This window comes from Mastigoproctus giganteus, chromosome 7, assembly GCF_048544385.1.
Source record: "Mastigoproctus giganteus isolate SK-2022 chromosome 7, ASM4854438v1, whole genome shotgun sequence".
Lineage (NCBI taxonomy): Eukaryota > Metazoa > Arthropoda > Arachnida > Uropygi > Thelyphonidae > Mastigoproctus > Mastigoproctus giganteus.
This window is the reverse complement of record NC_143581.1, coordinates 58,721,593-58,743,779: the sequence shown is the minus strand read 5'-3', so window position 1 is coordinate 58,743,779 and position 22,187 is coordinate 58,721,593. Positions and strand designations below refer to the sequence as shown.

Below are 22,187 nucleotides of genomic sequence, written 5' to 3'. Positions count from 1 at the left end.
CCCCTTCTAAATTTCCACAGCCCTCAACCCCTGCAGCAGCATACTTATCAGCTGAAGACGTTGATTCTGGCAACAATGCTTGAGAGGTAAAACTTACTGATGTTATGCCTGTCTCCCCTCTTTTTTTGTAATTTTATAATTTTGAAATTTTTTTAAATTGCATGCGTTGGTAATTTTTCCTGCATGAGATAAAAAATTGAATAAATAATTCTATTTACATGTTCGTCGAACATTTCTTTTTTGATTCAATCAATTCAGCAAGCACAGTTGCGAGTGCTGCACAAGCATGGGGGAAATTCCCTGATTTACGTAAAATCCGACTTACGTAGAGTTCCGTAGAATGCAACCCTTATGTAAGTTGGGGAGTTCCTGTATATGGTTTTTAGTGTTCTGAGTTTGATACGCTTAATATAAATAAATTTTTATGTGCTTCAAAAAAAAAAAAAAAAAGTTACAAAATTTAATATTTAATTAAGAAATATACCTTTTCTGATGATGGTAATCATCAAAATGATATGCTAAATTCTTTTCTTTTATATGAAGACCAGATAACTGGGAAGCACATTTCTCAATATCTTCATTTTTGACATATGGTGACAAGCCAATTCTTTTTAATGGATTTAGTTCGGTGTCATCATATATTTTCACTTCAACTTCATTTTTGGTTACTTTTGCATGACCAAAATCCACTTCTTCACCAGGACTTCCTCTGATAAAATAAAGTTTATAAAGATTTTATCCACATTTACTTTAATAATATGAAGTTTACAATTCACAGTAATGGAAATTTCACATATTACACAACCTAAATGGTCAAACAACTGTGATCATTATACTAGTTTTTAATTTTGTTTTAATGTTCTTATCAAATGACTAATCAAATTCTTTGTCTAGAATTTGCTAAACATTTTTAAATACAATTCTGATGATATTCACACAGTAAAAAATTGGTTTTTTTTTTTAATGATTAGCCATCCAGCTTTCCACAAAGCACCTGGATAAATTATTCCATAAATTTTGCAGGTGAGACTGAATTTGGCAACAACTGTTTTCTAATTCTAATATCATTTCAGTGAAATTTTTAAATTTAAATTTTACTTTACTTAAATTTTAAAAATTAAATTCAAATTTAATTGAGTTAACTAGGGAAAAAAAAAGTAACAGAGAAATTAATCCAGTTATGTGAAAGGCTATTTAAAGAATAGTTAAAGTACGTTTGAATCTTTAAGAATTAAGTAGTGAGCATCCTTAAGTACCCAGAGGTTAGTTACTACAATAATATTGGTAATTTGGTATCACCCACTACATGACTATTTACTTAGTGATAGGCATAACAGGGAGCAACAGCTTAAAACATATCAAGTGATTCCTTTCTCATGTAGTTACCTAGTAAGCTGACCTTTGAATTTCCTAAAGCTCAACAGCCCATAGAGGCAAGTTATTCTACTAATTAACAACTCACAGGCTAAAAGGAAATTTAATACATTCCAGTCTACATCTCTTTCCCTGTAATTTGAAATTATGCCTATAGTTCTGGTACCAAAAATCAAATTACAATAGTGAAGCCATTTGTAACACACCAGAGCCTTGCAGACCTTAATCAAGCACCCTGTAAGGTGCCTAGTTACCAAGTTTTGTAGTCCACATATTCAAAGTCTATTAGCATACATAATATTAGCCATAAAGTGCAAGAAAGGAACAAGATTTAGCAGCATCAGCCAAAAAAATAAAATAAACAAAATAATAATAAATAAATAAAAAATAAACAAAATAATAATAAATAAATAAAAAATAAACAAAATAATAATAAATAAGTAAAAAATAACCTGTGTTTCCTTCCTGATGTAGTTAAAATATTCAGCTGAACTTTTAAATTTGTAAAAGCTGTCCATCCCAACTGCCCATGGAAACAACTTAGTGGCTAGAAGAAAACTTACAATCCACTCTAAATCTCTTTCCTCATAATTAAACTTATGGGCTTCTAGTTCCTGAATCATTTATAAGGGTGAAAATTTCATCTTCATTCAGGTCCCTTCTGAGGTGCCTAGAAAATACATAATCACAACACACTTGGGGGAACAGCAACCCCAAAATAACTTTTGCACTTGGAGTTGAATTAAAAATAGTTGAGGAAGAAAGGGATTTGGGAGTTATGATATGCACAGAGATGAAGTTCTCCTAGCAGTGAAGACAGGCACAAAGGTATTCCTTTGTCCATGGTGTCCTATCAATGATTTATTGTTCATTTGTGCAGATAGTGATATCATAATTCCACAGCATAAAGCGTTTGTAAGACTGCACTTGGAACACCATATCTAATTATGTAAAATGCATCTAAAAAAAAAGACAGTGAGGTTCTTGAAATGGTCCAAAGCTGGGCCAACTAGCTTGGGGAGAGAGAGAGCTGCAAAACAGCATCTGTGCAAGGAAAGGCTTTGAACTATGGGCTACAAGGAGCTTGGTTACTAATAAGCTCTGTAACTTACAATTTGAAGTCTTTCCTCATACAGGTGCTCTTTTGTGGATCTTAAACAAGCAGGTTACTCATTTAACTCTTTGAAAAATAAAGCTCAATATCTTTTTTCCAGATGCAGTATTCCAAGTGTGGTCTTACAATTTCCTTATACAATGGAATTATTACTTAATATCACTACCTTTACAAGCAAACAATCAATAAATCATGGATAAACAACATGGGCAACTCTCTACCTCCTGCCCTGCAGCAATCCTGCAATAAAACATTGAATCTTACCCACAATCATAACATGTTTAGGCCTATACAGCAACCTCTCATGAGGAAGTGAGTCAAATGTGTTTGCTAAAATCCAAATACAGAATACTGAAATTATCTCATACTTCCAACTTATGAGTAACTGTATCAAAATAGCTAAGGAAGTTAGTTAAGCAAGATTTTCCTTTAACAAAACCATGAAGTGTAGCCTTTAGAATTCTATTTCTATATATTCCAGTCTTTATCATTGCCTTCATGATTTTTACACTGGCACTCTTGAAATCCAAATGAATATCTTCTAATTCCTGGTGTAGTGCCTCACAATTAACCTTAATGGTTCAATGCATGTCTCTCACCACCTCCCTCAAAATGAATGTGTATATGCCACCAACTCTGAGTCTTAGTTGTCTTTAGGTTCTAAATGTTTTAGAGGTGTTTCTTTTTTTTTTTTTTATTGGCTGATGTTGTATAAGCTTGCTTCCTTGCATCATTTCCCACTAAGATACTAAAAACGCTTTATCCCCATTCTTTTCTCACTTAGCCTTTGCCAACGAGTCATTGAGGCTGACAGTTTGAATTTATTCAAAAAAAAAAAAAAAAAGTTACCTACATGAGGAGGGAAGCAGCACAATTTGTATTTTCTTATTTACTTTTTTTTTTTTTTTTTTTTGGCTAGTGCAGCAAAAGCCTGTGGCTTCCTTGCACTATATGGCAAACACTATTACTACTATTACATGTCAACTCTGAGCTCCTGGTATGCCACCTTTTCCTGCTCTATTAGATTAATCAGCTTTTTATTCATTCTTCATTAAAATAGAGCACATCCTCCTTGAGCTATATTTTCTTAATGGTATATATTACATTCATCACATTTGTGACTGTTGCTTTAAAGACATTTCATAATTTTAAAGAATTAACTCCACTTCTGCTATCTGCCCGGTTGATAGAGGCCATGTAGCATCTTAAACTATTATAGTCTTCTGTCCTGAAATTAAACCCCCACACCTTTAACTTTAACAAATGATCTCTTTCTTCATCTTCCAACTAAGGATTACATGTTCATTTCTTGCTAGTAGTTCCTATATTGTGAACCCCTATATCTTCTGGTTCTTGGGTTATGGTCAGGCCTAGACAAATTTTACCTCTAGTATTTTCGCTAACGGAAACAAGGTTAGTGAACGGAATGAAGGGTTGCTCTTACGAAGAAAAGCTTAAGTTTTGCAAATTAGTGTCTGGAGACTAGGCACTGGCGAGGTGATCTGATAGAGGTGTACAAAGCCTTGAATGGTTTGAGCATGCTCAATGCTGATGGAATACTGCCTCTTGCTCAGAATAATCACCTGAGAGGGCATAAATTCAAATTGAAGAAAGACAGATGTAGGATAGATGTGCGGAAATTTGCCTTTAGCCAGCAGGTAGTTGGTTGGTGGAACAGACTTCCATCCCTTGTTGTGGAAGTTGACAGCCTAAATAAATTTAAGGCTCAGCTGGACAGGTATTTCGAACAAACGGAGGGGTGAAGTGGAAGGGTCTTTTTTTTTTTTTTTGGCTGATGCTGCACAAGCTTGCTTTCTTGCATTGTATGCCTCTACTATTGCTAATACTGATACAAATAATCATCATCTAATTGGTTTAAAAATTTTGTACCCACATAGTGAGTTTTCTTATGCTTGCTCCAATGATTAAGGGACAAATTTAAATCAATCATAATAAGGCATTTACACTTGCTTGCTCCTTATTCCATCTGCATGTAGAAACTCTTGTCATATGCTTCACAATTCTTGTCCATAGCATACACTTATTCTCACTTGCATCTAACTCCTCAAAACTACATAGATTTTTTTCCAGCATGAATAAGTTCTGAATCCAAGGTTTTTGTAATGCTCAGCCTGCTTTTGATAAGGAGCGTGACCTTCTCCAACCTTTATACCTTGCTTACCCTTCCTAGACACATTATACATACTACAGTGCAACTCACCATCCCCCTATTTCTGGGTAACATCAAGTTTCCATTAGCCTTATGTCACAATGTTAGATGTCCTAATGAGTTCAAATTCACTCATTTTACTAGGAAAAATTACATTACTGCAGATATTATTGTAGAATATCTGCCTGGCAAAAGGGTCCATATGATGAAAGACAAACAGTCTTTCCTCCCTTTTGCCAGACACGTGATTTAGTGTCTCTTTAGGTTCATTCTCCATGATTGGACACTGTATGCCAAACATGATCTTACAATTGCCTTGTACAGTGGAATTACAACCTCCCTATTTGTACAAGCAAATGTTCGATAAATAATCAATACAACAACATGAGCCCTCCCTGTCACCTGTTTGCAATAGATGGAGAACTTCATGAAATTCGTTTTTTTATTTCTTTTTTTTTTTACGAGCTATATATACTGAATGTGGATCCTTATGATATTCAAACCATGGCATCCAGTCAATAGTCAAGTTCTTCCTGTGTTATGGAGTAGGCTGTAGTCCCCAAGCTGTAGAATCAGATCACAGCACAGCTGTTGTGATCTGATTCTTCACATCACAAAAACTGAACCTTGAAGCCAATCATTCCACACTTGGAGATTTGGCATTCTTCTAGACAGAAATACACATCAATCAAATAATGAGTGGACTGGATCCCATCTTGTTGATACACTGGTGTGCAAAACTTAAGGACCAGTCAGGTTTTCACCTGTAGCTTCTCATAGGATTGGCCTGGATATGGGAAAAGCATACAAAAGGAACCTCGTGAGATACAGAAATTATGAAGAAAACGTCACCGACACAACAGAAACAAAATGGTACAGAGGGACTTTATTCAAAAATGGCAACACAGCACTGGCTGCCATGATACACATGCATCACTGCCAAAGATGGAACAAAGGGAAGAGGTGGTCCTCAGTAGGAGATATGGCCACCCCTAATGTCGATGCAGGCTTTGCACCGCCTGCCCATACTTAGAACAATGTTTTTGATAAGTTCTTGTAGTAACATTGTCCATTCCTCTGCCAGCACCACCTTCAGCTGGTGAACATTTTCTGGTGGGTGTGGCCGTGCCGTTAGGCGTCTCCCCAGAGCATCCCATATATGTTCGATGGGATTTCGATCGGTGGAATGGGTAGGCCAATCCATACGAACAATGTCCTCACTTTCTAAAAGCATATCAACAGCTGCAGTGCAACAGGGTGTGGTGTTATCGTCCATAAACACGAACTCAGGGCCAATGGCACCTTGGAACAGATGCACATAGGGAAGGATTACCCCAGTACAGTAGCGTGCACCGGTTACAGCACTGCCTTCCAGTATCTGGAGTTGTGTACGTTCATCCAAGATAATGCCCTCCCAGACGAGACCACCTCAACCGCCATATCGATCCTTTCAGTGATATTTGCAAGGTGCAAATTACGCCATTGTGCTGCTGTCCAGTCCTTGTGTTCGATGCACCACGTTAAATGGTGTCTCCGATGGGCAGGTGTTAAATGGACACAGCATACTGGCTGTCGAGCAAATAGTCCACCTTTGTGGAGTTGCCTGGCCACAGTAAACCGTGATATCCTGCGTCCTGTGCAGCTGGGTTTGCAATGGATCTCGCTGTCTGGTGTCGGTCCCTCTTAGCCTGTAGGAGTATATAGCGGTCATCATTGGGCATTGTTTTTTGTTGACGACCACCACTGGTCCTTCGAACAGCTGTACCTGTCATTCTGAAGGCCGACCACACATGTGAGGCGATACCAAACTCTGCAGCCACACTCCTCGCACTTCGACCTTCCCCGAGCTCCCAATTATTCGATCCCAGGTAAAGTCATCCAAATGTCTACTGGCGATTTCGTTGTCGTAGCACTGTATGAACCAATCAAATGTCTGTAACAATCGTGCTCACCATCCGGTAATTTGCACATAACTGCTGAACTCCTGCTTTTTTCTGTTTATGTGAGTCCTCTCATCACGATTCAAATTTTTGCGTGTGCACCAGCTTTCTACCAAATAGCCACAGTTATGCAAATCGCCACAGGATGTTTCATTTGATTTTATGGTTGTAACCTTTAGAAATAGTGTTGGTCTTTAAGTTTTGCACACCAGTGTATAAAAACGTTTATGGGAAGTCCTCCTACAATGTGGAAATAGCCATTTCTGTAATATGTTTAAGTAAACAAAAGGGAAAAAAAATCTCATAGACCTTTTCCTCTGACACTGCAGAGAACACTTATTTTTAGACTTGTATGTGGTTTCAATATAGACTGAGATGGACATAGTACATAAGGTTTAGTGTCAAGTGGCACTGGTGGTTTCCCATAACTTCGTTGCCTGGCAAGCTCGGGATGGGCCCCTAAATATATATGTATTCGGGAGAGATATTGTAAGTGATGGAGTATAGTGAAGGTGAAGGAGCTGGATGACAGAAAGACTTCCACCAGGAATTCAGAAGTTAAAGAGAGAGAGGGGCATCCCTGTACAGAAAACCCATCCTCCACAGACGGGATTGTTAAAAGATGGATACGTAGGCATAGTGTTGGGGGAAAGATGCCTCCAGTGGTTTTCCACATCTGCGCCATATACACTCTGTGAACACAAACAGTATCACTGTGAAAGCCAGAAAACACCCCCAGGGGCTCACATCTGGTGAGTATGGGCTTGGCATACCCGGGATCCTGAGCTGGATATCATCATTCTTCTCTTTCTTGGCGATTCCCTTCTATTTCTGACCCCTCTCTCTCTCTCTCAGGGGTAACTCAGAATTTTTTTTTTTTTTGGCTGGTGCAGCAAAAGCCTCAGGCTTCCTTGCACCATATGGCTAATTATAAGTGTTGTGTTGTAAATGAAGTATCGTGCTGGGTTCTGTTGGGTGTCCTGGCTTTTAGTCGGAGGGCCCTTGGTGGGGACCCCATGTTGTACACACGCATGCACACACACACACCACTAGGAGGTAGCCAGGCTGTGCATAATTCTCTGGCTAGTCTCCTCCAGGTCGCCTGAGCTTCCTGGAAAGAGACCAAGTGAAAAAAAAAAAAAAAAAAAAAACCTCTTTAATAACGATAATGTACCAAAGAGAGTAAAGGAAAGGAGGTATAGACAGAGCGACGGAGGATGTAAAGGAAGGCATTTTCCACAGGTTGGGTGGGATTTCTCCCACCTAAGTGGAAAGTGGAAGAAGAGGGCCCTCGAGAGGGTGGGAAGACAGTCATGTATCAAGAGAGACACAGATGAAACAATTCAAGCGACTTGAGTGTCAAGTCCAGTAGCTAGAAGTGGTCACAATCTAGGTGCAGATGTTCGCAGTCGAATCTGGATGAATCCGAGGTGGAGATGTTCAATATGTAAGAAAAGGGTGTCAATCAATGTGCATTAGTTCTAGGACGCTGTACCAGTGATCTTCTTCTGGTGAATAGATCATGGGCAAAGGCAGAAAAAGCGTGGTACTGGTCTACCTCATTAATCAGAAAATGTTAATTTCCTCGAGGCAAGGCATGTATTTTTGTTATGGGCAATGTTCGCAGGTCCTTGTAGAGTGGGCAAACAGAATAGGTGATCCCAGTCTTCATTTTCACCACAAAGATAGCGAGGGTCATCCACGATGTTCATAGAGGGCAAGTAGGCAATGAATTTCTAAAAGATTTGTTTGGTTGTGACCGATTTTGTCTCTTGAAACCACAGAATACACTTTGCCTTTTTCAGCCAAGTAGCCAATTTGATAGTCTGGTGGAACAAATGCTGTGCATGCCTGAGTATAACCCAAATTTCAAGAGGGGAGAGAGTTTTGAATTTGAGCAGTGCATTCTTTGAATTTATTTTTTTATTTTTATTAATAACAATATACACAACAGGTAACCATTAACAGTGTATCTGAGATCAGAACAATAAACATAATAACAATAATACGAAATCCAACAGGAAGATAAATATTAATATATATTCAAACATTAAAATCATATGTACAAAAGAGGATTGCATTAAGTTAAGTTACCGGCAAAAAGAGTAATAAATTAATTAGTCAGAGAACAGAAAAATAAAAAAACACATAATAAAAAAAAAAACTACAATAATTAGATCACAGCTAGTCACTTTGCAGTTTAAGAGAAGAGGCAAACTTGTGGATGGAGCTCATTAGTGATTGGAAGTTGTCAAAGAATCAACGAGAGTCATTTGCTGATTTTGTTCAGTGGACTGAACTTCATAAAGTCTGTGGTGGCAGAGTCCAGGCGAAAAGGTGTAAGGTTTCCGACTTGTCTACAAGGAGGATTGAAGTTGATTTTGCAAAGGATATCAGATGCTTCATAAGTTCCAGTGATTACTTTGGCTAGAAGGGTGATGTCAGCAGTAACTCTTCTAGTGCACAGAGGCTTCAGATGAAAGTAATCACATAGCGATTCATAATACACTGAGTGATAGAACAGAGGATTATGGTACGTAAGGTAACGGACAAACTTTTTTTGGACTGCTTCAATTTTGTTAGTTAAAGTTTTGTGTGAGGATTCCAGATGGGTGAACTGAATTCAAGGAGTGGCAGAACAATATTTTTATAAAGGATAACCACATCTGTAGTTTTTGAACTTGTATGTGTTCCATTTGATGAATCCCAGTGTTTTGAATGCTTTGCTGGTGATTTTAAGGACATGGGCATTGAATTTAGCACTGCTGGAGAAGGGAATCCCCAAGTCGTTAACTTGGTCACACCTGTCAATGATCACACAGTTAATACCGTACTCCGTATTAATTAGTTGTGGAGATCTGGTGGATGAGAAAGATTACTTTGCACTTTGAGGGATTAGCAGACAAACCATTCAGAGATAGCCACAGAGAGAATTTATTGAGAGCACATTGAAGCTGTTGTGAATCGGTAACCTCCTTCACTGCTGAGTAGATCTTAAGATCATCTGCATAGAGAGCAACTTGAACATTGGAGGTGTAGATGAAAGAAGGAAGATCATTTATGAAAACAATGAAGAGAAGAGGACCTAAGGGGGAGCCTTGTGGTACTCCACTTTAGTGGTATAAAACAGTCTCAGTTCACTTGATTGATGATAACACTCAAGGAATGATGAGTAATATAGCTGCGTAACCATGAGAGCAAAGGGTCACAGATACCATATATCTTAAGTTTTTCAAGAAGTTGTTCGTGCGGGACTTTATCAAATGCCTTAGATATATCTGTGTAGACTGCATCAACTTGAAGGTGGTTATCAAGAGCTTCAATTAAATGAATGATTATTGCCTTATCCATTTTTTACATTGCCTAAACATTATGAAGAATTACATAGAGGATATTCCAAAAGCTACACATCATAAGGGGAAAAAATAATCAAGCAATTTTTAATTGTAATTTTTCCCTGTTTTAGGTTTAATTTTCATATGATGGAAATAAGGCTAATGTTGGAAGAAAGAGTTGCCATGTTATTTATGGTCTAAGAGTTTGGGCATATCATGAATATATTATAGAGAAATTTAAGTGGCTAGATCAGGAGAAAAGCATATCATTCGCACAACTGTTATGAGAATTAGTAAACCACTTCAAGAGAACTGAAATCATCCACAACTGCATCTGTAGAGATAGAAGTGCTACAAATGAAGAAAATGGAATAGCTATGCTTGGAAAAATTGCAGTGAATCCAAAGTCTGTAAAAAAAGCTGCCACACAACGTGGAATCAAGTTTTTAACATGAGCATTAGTAGAGGCATTTGATGCAAGAAAGCAAGCTTATGCAGCATCAGCCAAAAAAAAAAAAAAAAAAAAAAAAAACCCACTTCCACTTCACCCCTCTGTTCGTTCAAAATACCTGTCCAGCTGAGCCTTAAACTTATTTAGGCTATCAACCTCCACCACAAGGGATGGCAGTCTGTTCCACCAACCAACCACCCGCTGGCTAAAGGCAAATTTCCGCACGTCTATCCTACATCTGTCTTTCCTCAATTTGAATTTATGCCCTCTCAGGTGATTTTTCTGAGCTAGAGGAAGAATCCCATCAGCATTGAGCATGCTTAAACCATTCAAGGCTTTATACACCTCTATCAGATCACCTTGCTGGTGCCTAGTCTCCAGACACTGTAATTTGCAAAACTTAAGCCTTTCTTCGTAAGAGCACCCCTTTGTTCCATTCACTAATCTTGTTGCCCTTCTCTGTACTCGTTCCAGCAGCTCTACATCCTTCTTGAAATGAGGCCTCCAGACCTGTATACAGTACTCTAGGTGTGGCCTGACCATTGCCTTATACAATGGAATAATCACATCCTTATCCCTGCTGTATATCATTGACAATACTCCATGAGCTACTCTTGCAGCCCGTCTGCACTGCTCAGAGAACTTCATATCTGCCTGCACAACCACCCCCAAGTCCCTTTCATTCTCTACCACTGTCAGTGTAGTACCACAGAGTTGATACATTGCTCTGGGGTTGCTGTTTCCCATGTGTAGTACTTTACATTTGTCAATGTTAAACTTCATTTGCCACCTCTCAGCCCATCTGCTCAACCTTTCCAGATCCTGTTGCAGCAACATAGTGTCAGTAGTGTCCTTGACAACCCTGCCAACCTTTGTATCATCTGCAAACTTGGACATTAAGCTTGATATACCATCATCAATATCATTTATAAATACAGAAAACAATAATGGACCCAGCCCTGAGGGACTCCACTAATAACATTAGTCCACGATGAGCAGTGTCCATTGATTACCACTCTCTGTCTTCTCTCCCTCAACCACCCCTTTATCCATAGCAGCAATTTGCCGCCAATGTCACACTGCTCCAATTTGTGCAGCAGTCTTCCATGTGCAACAGTATCAAAAGCCTTTCTAAGATCCAAGTATATAATATCAAAGTTATTCCCTGCATCCAGTTCTTTTGTGACTGCATCATAGTATCCAATCAAGTTGGTCAGGCAAGACTTCCCCTTAACAAAACCATGCTGTGTCTGAGCTATAACTATAACAAGTCTTGTCTAAATGATCCTGCAGTGCTTCTTTAACCAGTGCCTCCATTAATTTTCCTGGAACAGAAGTTAAGCTCACAGGTCTATAATTACTTGTGTCAGCCTTTGATCTTCCTTTGTGAATTGGGGTCACATTTGCACATTTCCAGTCTATGGGTACCTCCCCTGAGTCCAAGGAAGCTCTCATAATTATGGCTAAGGGTTTGCTTACTTCCTTTGCTGCCTCCTTTAATATAACTGGATAGATCCCATCCACCCCGGGGTGCCTTTCTTGTGTTTATCTTCAACAGTTTCTCCTCCACTTTACTCCCAGTTATTTCAAGATTCTGTAGCTTACTGCTAGAGTTGAATACACCTCTTGCATTCCCCTTGCTGAATAACTCCTCATGTGTGAATGTCGATGCAAAATATTCATTTAGTTTGTTAGCTACCTGAGCAGGATCATCAACAGTTGACCCATCAATATCAAGTGGACCAATCTGATTCATCCCCTTCCTTCTAGAGTTTACATAAGTAAAGAACTCTTTGCTGTTTTTCTTTGCATCCCTTGCCAAGGATTTCTCATAATCTGCCTTCGTCTGCCTAATCTCCTTTGTAACTTGGTTGCATATCAACTTGTATCTATCATAGGCTTCTGTGTCATGTGTTAATTTGTAAGTATCCCATTCATTTTTCTTCTCTGCCATATGCCTCATTAGTTCATCTGACATCCATTTTGGCCTAAACCTTGAACAATATTTCTTAGTTGGTATGTAAAGCCTAGTAGCTTCCAAGATAAGTTCTTTGAATGCTTCCCATTTTGAATTTGCTGTTGGTAACATCATCAGTTGGTCCCACTGTATAGAATTTAAATACTGTCTCAGTCCATCGTAGTCGCCTTTACGGAAGCAATAACCCTTCCCTTTACCCCTAATGGTAGTTACCTCTTTGAGTAAATCCCACTTCAGCACACTGTGATCACTGCCACCTAGTGGTTCATTTATCTGCAGATTCTTAATGCATGAAGAATCACTGCTGATAATCAAATCAAGAGTATTACTCCCTCTAGTTGCCTCCCAAACATGCTGATGTAGAAAACAATCATCCAATAAATCCACAAAAGGCCTGCTAGTGTGTGAGTAACCAGCCCCCAAATTCCAGTCAATATCTGGGAAATTAAAATCTCCCATTATAAGACTCTCTGATTTACTGGCCCACTCTATTTCCCTGTACAGTTCCTTATTATACTCATCAGAGTCATTAGGCCTATAGCACACTCCTACTCTCAATTTTGATCTCCCAATGCTTACGTAACACCAAACTGACTCAACACTGCACTGTCCAGCGATGTCGACTGGCTTCACTTCCTTGGTTTTTATGTGTTTCTTAACTAATAGCATAACCCCTCCCCCCTTCCTATCCTGTCTATCCTTTCTGTAGACGTTGTACTCCCCAAATTGCAGTTCTGCATCCCTTATATCTGTGTGACACCACGTCTCTGATATCCCAACAATATCTGCCTTTGATATTTTGAGCAATACCTCAAATTTATTTACTAAACTCCTAGCATTGGTGTACATGCAAGTATACCTGCACCTGTTTCTATTCTTAGCTACCCTAACACAACCCATGTGTTTACTTGTACCGCAATGGCTCCCAGCAGTCTCTGAAATACCATGCATCTTGTTTTTCAGGCTTCTGCTCATTCTAATAGAAGCAGTGCAAGAATCTCTTTCACCTCTGCCAGTGGCTACTGTCAATCTATTGGTCTTTGTCTCCCCCCAAGCTAGCAGTTTTCCGACCCACCTAACACTGCCTCGATAGCATCAGCAAATATTCTTGCACCCTTTCTATTTAAGTGTATCCCATCCCTGTAGAAGCAAACTCTCCTGTTAACAAGTACAGTCCAGGCTGAAAAAAATTCTACTCCTCGAGCCTTGCACAATCTTTCAAGGGACGAATTGATCGACAAGGCTCTCATCATATACTCCCTCCTATCGTGTCTGGGCAGAATTGCAGACACTTTCAAATTCAACCCTAATTCTCGGCTTTTGTTCAACAGTGACCTGTACTTGTTAAGTAATTCTGCCGGTCTCCTACTCTTAATATTATTAGTGCCAACGTGTACAACTATATCACCTTTTGTGCCCTTAAAAGATGATATTCGCTCTACAACGTCATCAACCTTTGCCCCTGGCAGACATACCCTGGTCCTGTTCCACCTATCTTTTTTTTTTTTACAAAGCATGTTCCCCGTTTCCCTGACAATAGAGTCACCAACAACTACTAGTTCCTTCGGGACCAGCGCATTCTGCCTTGGGGGTTGTCTCTGTGTCACGCGATGCCCAAGTGCAAGCTCTAGCGTTGATGTGGGCAGCTGAGAGCTTGATGGGCCCCTCAATTTAGTTTCTTCGAGGGCATCCACCCTGTCCTTCAAGCTCTCATATAGGCCCACAAGAACGCCGAGTTGTTGCCTGATATCGATACACTCCTTGCATCGTGCACACACAAAGACATCCCCCTTGGCAGTATCATGTCCCGTACCCGATTGCTCTACAAACATCAAGCAAACAGTGCATTTTATTAAGTGTAATACATCCATGGCGTTATAACGAACAAATTCCCCCTGTATAAGATTTATGTCATACAAGAGCTTCAAGGTAACGACATTAGTTCCCTTGACAACTGTGGGAGATACATTCCCGAAAAATACTATGTTTGAAAAAAAAAAAAGTCCTGTAGAAAATAGGGAGTTAGAGGAAAAACTGTAATTATGTCATTAAAATATTTGAAAAAAATAAAACAAATAAAAAACAATAAATTTTCCATTTATCAATGTGAATATGATGTTTTCTCTAAATGGTAATATAAAAAAATGTTAATTTATATTACTATATAACGTGCAACAATCTTAAAAACATTATGAAAACAGGTCCAAAATACATATTGTCTCAGGTCAACTTGCAGACTGAATAATCTTAACCTAAGTGAATATATATATTTTTTTTTGAATAATTATTTTAGTTCTGCATTTTTGTAAGTTTCTTTAATCTGATTTGCAACATTTAAGGAAATTAATCATGTTATATTAAATGCAGCTTTCTTCTTGTTTTGTAGTGAAAGGAAATACAAATATGTTATCATAATATTTATTTGATGTTTTATTAATTTTATGCAAAAAAAATGGATTCAGACCCCAATGAGGTCTGAATTTCAATTTCACTAATAGGGATTGTGAAGAAAATTAATGGTATGTATGGTTCTGACAAGTGCATCGCTGAGGGGTAGCATGTAATAAAATCCTCATTCCATGCCCTACATACTATGAAGGCAGATTTAATTTATTGAGGTTCATAGCTGCACCAGTTCTAGGGATGCAGGGACCCTGGAACAATGCAGTTAGTGTTGGTTAGGGCACCCACAACCTGATTTTTAGGACTAAAAAAATATATGCAGCAGGGATCCAGAATTACCAAAATCTGGCATTGCCAATTTGCCCTTACAGGTAGCATAATGGCGATAATCACTGTCCTCCCATACCAAGTGGAAAAGGCTTCAGATTGAATTCTGTCAGTGATGCAACCATTTGGTTTGCCAACTTAGTATTACTATTAGTAACGGCCGCATGGTGCAAGAAAGCCTATGGCTTATGCTGCACCAGCCAAAAAAAAAAAAAAAAAAAAAAAAAAATCCGAACAAAACAATGATAAAAACAAAAAAAAAAATAAATAAATAAAATAAATAACTAAATAATAATAATTAATAAATAAAAAAATAAAATAAAAATAAAAAGGAAATTAAAGCTATCATCCTATGCGCTTCCCTTACCCGAAAGTACTATCCAGATGACCTTTGAATTTCCCCAAACTGTCAGCCTCTACCACCCATGAAGGCAACTTATTCCAGTAATTTATAACTCGCTGGCTAAAATAAAACCTCCTGCGGTCCAATCTAATCATTTCCCCCCGTAACTTGAATTTATGTCCCTAGTTCTAGCATCATTTATAATCTTGAAAATTTTGTCCTCATTCATTTTACTGATGCCTCTCAGAGCCTTAAACACCTCAATCAAATCTCCTCTAAGGTGTCTAGTCTCCAAACTCTGCAACCCACATATTCGAAGTCTTTCTTCATAAGGACACCCTTTTGTCGATCTCACCAGGCGAGTTACCAGTCTTTGCACCCTTTCAAGAAGCTCGATGTCTTTCTTTAGGTGCGGTCTCCATACTTGAACACAGTATTCCAAATGTGGTCTAACATAAGCCTTATATAATGGGATTATCACGTCCCTATTTCTACTTGCAAAAGTTCGATAGATCATCAATAGGACACCATGGGCCTTCCTTGCAACCTGTTTACAATGCTCAGAGAATTTCATGTCTGACCGTATCGTAACACCCAAGCCCCTTTCCTCCAGTACTGGGTTTAGTTGAACTCCACCAAGTGAATAAGTTTTTTGGGATTACTGTTTCCCAGGTGTAATACCTTACACTTTGTTGGATTAAAGCACAGCTGCCATTTTTCTGACCACTCCTGAAGTCTATCTAGGTCTCTCTGAAGAAGCTCAGCTTGACAGTGATCATTAACTACTCTACCAATTTTAACATCATCTGCAAATTTAGACATCACGCCCTTTATCCCTTCATCAATGTCATTTATGAAAATTAAAAACAACAGTGGTCCTAATACTGATCCTTGGGGAACCCCACTTCTTACATCAACCCAATCTGAGGAATAGCCATTTATCACAACCCTCTGCCTCCTGCCCTGAAGCCATCCTTCTATCCATCTAAGGATTTTCCCAGTGATTCCAACCTGTTCCAGCTTATAAAGCAACCGCTCATGTGGGATTGAGTCAAAAGCTTTGCTGAAATCTAAATAAACAATGTCGAAATTATTCCCTAAATCCAGCTCGTGAGTGACCCTTTCGAAATAGCGAACCAGATTTGTTAAACATGATTTTCCCTTTACAAAACCATGCTGAGTATCCTTGAGAATTTCAATTCGATCCAAATGATCCTGAATTCCACCCTTGATCATTGCCTCCATGATTTTCCCTACTACTGAAGTCAGACTGACAGGTCGATAATTCGCAACTTCACTTTTAGAACCACCCTTATGTATGGGAGATAATAAGTGCACTTTTGCAATCCAAGGGAATCTCCCCAGAGTCTAGTGATGCTCGCATAATTAGCCTCAACGCTTCAATGCACTCGCTTGCCGCCTCTCTTAAGATTATAGGGTATATTCCATCAACTTCAGGAGCCTTACTAATCTGTAGGCTCGAAGGTTTTTCATTAAATAATCTTGCGAAATTTCAATATCATTAATTACATATTTTTTAACTTCGCTCCCACAATTTCCCATTGCCACAAAAGGCTTTTCATTTGTAAATATCGATGCATGTAGTCTGTTTGATGTAGTCTGTTTCATATTCCAGCCCTTTCTTTCTTTACATCATTATACAAGTTTATAGTGATAGTATAGGATTCTGTTAGTTTTTCTTGAGGCAGTAACAGAATCCTCTAAAGGTTATTTTAAGATCTGAAGGGAGCCTTCCTTCCTGTAAGAATTGGAGGTTTTTTTTTTTTTTTTTTTTTAATGTAAACCACAAACACGAGAGGTGTTAGAACCTATAGTACTTAGTACCGTGCTTGGGTTGGAGGTTGAGAAGACGAAAGAAGATATTTGTTGACATTGTACTTAAACTTCCGTAGACTGTAATTTTCAGGAAATACGTATGAAGGAAGGTTGTTCCAGAAAACGGCAGTTGAATGAATAAACAAGGAAGATGAAAAGTTGGTTCTGTGACTTTGAAGTTCGACAGTAAATGGATGTTGGCTGGTGGCGGCACATGTTTGGACTGTTTTAAAAGAGAGAGAGCAGGAATTATAGAAGCTAATTCAGAAGAACAGTGCCCATGGACGTATCTGTAGAAGAGGCATGCAGCAGAAACAGTACATCTATGAGACGAGTGCAGAGTCTCTGTTAGAGATGAGTCATTAATTAACCTAACTGCCCTCTTCTGAATGGAATCAAGAAGCCTGAGAGAGGTTTTGGGGGCACCACCCCAAATGTGGGAACAATATTCCATGGCAGGGCGGATTTGTTATTTATACAGAGTGAGCAGCTGTTTGGAAGAAAAGTAACGCCGAGAGCGAAAGAGAAAACCAAGTTTTTTAGATGCAGAAGAAGCAATATTTGTAATGTGCTTGTGCCAAGAGAGATTAGAAGTCAGGGTAATCCCCAAAAGAGATATATCATTTTGCCCAGAAATTGGAGTGTCACTAAAGATAACCATAGGAGCAGAAAAATCCTTTTTGCGAGATATAAGACAAGACTGAGTTTTAGAAGGGTTGAAATCAACTAAGTTGTCTCTGCCCCACTGGAGAATTACCTGAAGATCGGCATTTAAGGAATTGGTAGCGGATATTTGAGAAGTTGAAGCTGATTGAGCAGGACAAGGTTTCTCAAAATGGAAAGTGGAATGCAATGTGCTATCATTGCCAAAACTATGGAGAGGATTTCCAGTCAATGGAAGAAGGTCATTAATATACAAGAGGAAAAGAGTGGGGGAAAGAACTGAACCTTGGGGGACACTGGCATTAGTGGAGAAGTTAGAAGACAGAGAGCCATCTACCATCACCCTCAGTGAGCGATTAGAGAGAAAACTGGATAACCAATTACAAAAAACAGTTGGCAAACCATAAGATGAAAGCTTGTTTAGAAGACCTTTATGCCAAACATGATCGAAAGCCTTTGAGATGTCAAGTGCAACTTCTTGTGTTTCACCGAACCTTTCCATTGAATTAGTCCATAAATGGGTAATATAAGCCAGAATATCACCAGAGGATCGACACTGACGGAATCCATACTGGCGATCATTGATCAGATGGAAGGTTTCTAGGTGGTTTAAAATTTGGCGGTTAATTGATTTCTCCATTACTTTAGAAAGAGTAGAAGTAATTGCAATGGGACAATAATTGGATGGGAGGGATTTGTCACCCTTTTTAGGAACTGGCTGGATATGAGCAAATTTTCAAGCAGAAGGAAAAACATCTTTGGAATAAGAAAGTGAAAGAAAGGCGGCAAAGAATAGGGGTAAGTTCAGAAGCACAGGTTTTGAGAACAAGTGGAGAAATACCATCGGGACCTGGAGCTTTCTTAGCATCAAGATTCGTCAAAATCCTTCTGACATCCTTTTGACGGAAGACCACAGGAGGCATTGAATGGAGCGTGTTTGGAATAGTGGGAGGTGTTTTACCAAGATCGTTAATGCATCAGTTGAAAGAAAAATGGGATGTTAGCAGGTCAGCTTTATCCTTGACTGAAGTGACAACAGAACCATCTGGTTTGGACAGAGGTGGGAGCAGAGATGGGCAAAAGTTGCGGCCAATAGCTTTGGCAAGAGACCAGAATGCTCGGCTACCATTAGAGCAAGAAGCAAATTTTCTACTCTTATCCTGTTCAAACTCTAGTTTGGACTGGTTAATAACTGCTTTACAATTGCTGCGAGCTTTGGTGTAGGCAGAAAATGAAACTGAAGAATTAGAAACAAGCCAATTACAATATGCAACATTCTTCTCTTGAACAGCCTTAGCACATTTATTGGAAAACCAAGGTTTAGATAAAAGACGAGATTTTAAAGTGGAGTGTGAGATAAAGGATTCCATTCCTGCAAGAATAATTTCACTGACATGATCTGCGCAAACGCTGACATCAGAAGTTTTGAAACAGTAATCCGACCAAGGAAAAGAAGAAAAGAAGTCTCGCAGGTCATCCCATTTTGCATTCTTGTAATGCCAAACAACACGAGGTTGGGAATAGCCATGAGATAAAGGTTCCACTGGAGAAGAGACAATCACCAAGTTGTGATCTGAAGTGCCCAAAGGACCTCTCACTTCAACCGTGTACTTAGAAGGGTTGTTTGTGAGAAAAAGATCAAGCGTATTGGCTGTATGATTAGGATTGTCCAGTATTCTTGTAGGTAAATGAACAATCTGTGCAAGATCATTAGTAATTGCAAAAGCCTCAGCATCTCGACCAGCTGGGTCGGTGTGACTAGAAAACGGAAGCCAGCTGGAGTTGTGAACATTAAAATCACCAAGGAAAATTACCTCACTGTTAAGAAAGTTGGACTGTAGAAAGTCAAGTTGCAAAGAGAGGAAGTCAAAGAGCTCCAAGTGATTAGTGGAGTTGGGAGAACGGTAGAGACAACAGATGAATTTGACACAATGAGGTAGAGAGATTTTAAGCCAGAGAAGATCAAAGAGAGGAGATTCTAAATTGCCTAGTTTCTGACAGGGAATATCAGAACGGACATATGGACAAGTACCACCATTTTTTTTTTTTTTTTTTTGATATGGTAGTTGTTGGCGCATTGGCTTCTGTGGCCATATTGCACCTCCCAAGGTTTTTGCAGTACTTTGATCCAAGCCTGAGGCGGGAATCGAACCCGCAACCTTTGGGTTGCCGGGCAGGTACTTTACCCACTCGGCTGTACCACCTTTGAGGCAAAAAGAATCATACAGCGAATAATTTGGGCATCTGAGATGAGCAGTAGTTGAATAAACCGATAACTGAGATTCTGTCAGAAAAAGTACATGGGGTTTGGCAGACTGCAAGTTGAAATGGACATCGTTGAGATTAGAATTGAGACCATGTATATTTGTGAAATGAATTTGGGTAATTGTCGAGGCTGTTCTGCAGACTTTAGGGCTTTCTCAGAACAGGGATAGAGAGAGTTACGATTAATTGATAGAGATAGGTGCCATAATCCACTGTATAAGGCATAATATGAAACAACACTTGGAATACTCCACTGCATCTAATATGGACACTGTATCTAAAAAAAAATATAACATTATGCTTCATGAAAAGGTTCAAAGATGGGCTATGACTGTGGTGAGACTGTCAAAAGGCCCATATGAGGAAATACACTTGGAATATATGAACTATAGAATTTGGTAACTAGATACCCTAGTGGTAGATTCGACTGAGGTCTATATTGCTCTGAGAGGGGATGGCAAAATGTAAAATGAATGAAAGCAGACTATGTTCAATCATAAATGATACTAGAATTGGAGGCCATAAATTCAAATTATAGGGGTAGAGTTATTGGATAGTAGTTTTCTTTTAACCAGTCGAGTTGTTAATTACTGGAATAAGTGAACTAGTGGTTAGTTCAGGATGACAGGATAAGGAATGAAACAGTTTTGCTGGTGCACCAGTAGCTAACTAAAACTTCCTTGCACCACATGGCCTATACTAAATACTAATAATATTAATAAAAAACTTTTGGCTTTTCTTGTCAACTTAATCATCTTCCCCTGGAACAAACAAAAAGATACATTGATATGTATCTTTCAAAAAACAAATTATGACCATGTTTGGCAATATTTCAAATCATTAAAATTGTAGAGCATGCAAAACTGTATCCTCCCTGTTAGGACCTGCTACTGATAGGGAGTTATCTCATAATGAAGTTTTCCTGTGTGTGTGTGTGTGTGTGTGTGTGTGTGTGTGTGTGTGTGTGTGTGTGTGTGTGTGTGTGTGTGTGTGTGTGTGTGTGCAGCTGTAATTCATTTTATATCTACATATATCACTTGCCCACTAACCTGCATCTGTTGTTGTTACTGCTTAGGATTTAATGGCACGGGGCCCTCTTGGGCCAAACTGATCTATGACAGTCTTCTCATATTTTCTCATTTATGAATTTTTCTTGAAAGGCTGAATAACAAACTCATAATCCTTTCAATTTTAAATCTGTTAAAAGTATAATCTTAATTTACAATAAAAAATTAGTTGTTTAAAAGCAAACCTTTTATCTTTCACTGTCAAAAGAGCTATATTAGCTTTTTCTGCATCATCATCATCTTCACGAAGCCAGACAGGACTAACAGGAATTTGTGCCTTCAGAAAATTTGAAGCCTTAAAACATCTGTTGCTGCAGAATTTCTAAAAGAAAACAACTTTTATTTTCAATGACTATTAAAATAAAATTGTTTTTAGTATTGTTTGTGTATATACATCACTATATTTTATTAAAAGTAGTTCTACTCTCAGTCAGGTTTTACTTGTAGGAGCACAAAATTAGGTTTTTGCCTATGAGTTTCATTGAAATGCTAAAATAATGTATCCTACTAATATACAATGGTTTCCAAAACTTAAGCAACATTCAAAAATGAAACACTGTAAGAATCTGAAAAAATTTAACTGCTGCAACTTTGTAAATGGACAATCTATATTAAGCATTACATATTGGTAAAATGAAAATGACAACGAGCATGGAAACGATAGATCAAGAGAGTTGTTAATGATTAATGGCAAGCAGTTCTCCTTCAGGATGACTTTAAAAGGCTACAGGAATGGTCAGGAAATTGGCAGCTATGTTTTAATGCAGAAAAATACAAGGTCATACACTTGGGGAATAGCAACCCCAAATAATTTATACATTTGGTAGGGCTAAATTAAAAACAGTATTTTCTTATCTACTTATTATATCTTTATTTATCAAACAACAGCTTGGAAATAGGGAGATCATAATCCCACTGCAT

The 22,187-nt window shown here is 38.5% G+C and overlaps 1 protein-coding gene across 1 annotated transcript in view; it reads right to left on the bottom strand.

The window, feature by feature from the left end:
- The window catches only part of LOC150082925 (putative RNA polymerase II subunit B1 CTD phosphatase RPAP2), a 110,602-nt gene that overhangs the window by 44,003 nt on the left and 44,412 nt on the right, over positions 1 to 22,187 (bottom strand). The window contains exons 5-6 of the mRNA XM_090376916.1: positions 21,452 to 21,588; positions 485 to 709 (exon numbers count right to left, since the gene is read on the bottom strand). Coding sequence (XP_090233042.1) covers positions 485 to 709; positions 21,452 to 21,588 — 362 coding nt within the window. The remainder of the gene's footprint in view (positions 1 to 484; positions 710 to 21,451; positions 21,589 to 22,187) is intronic.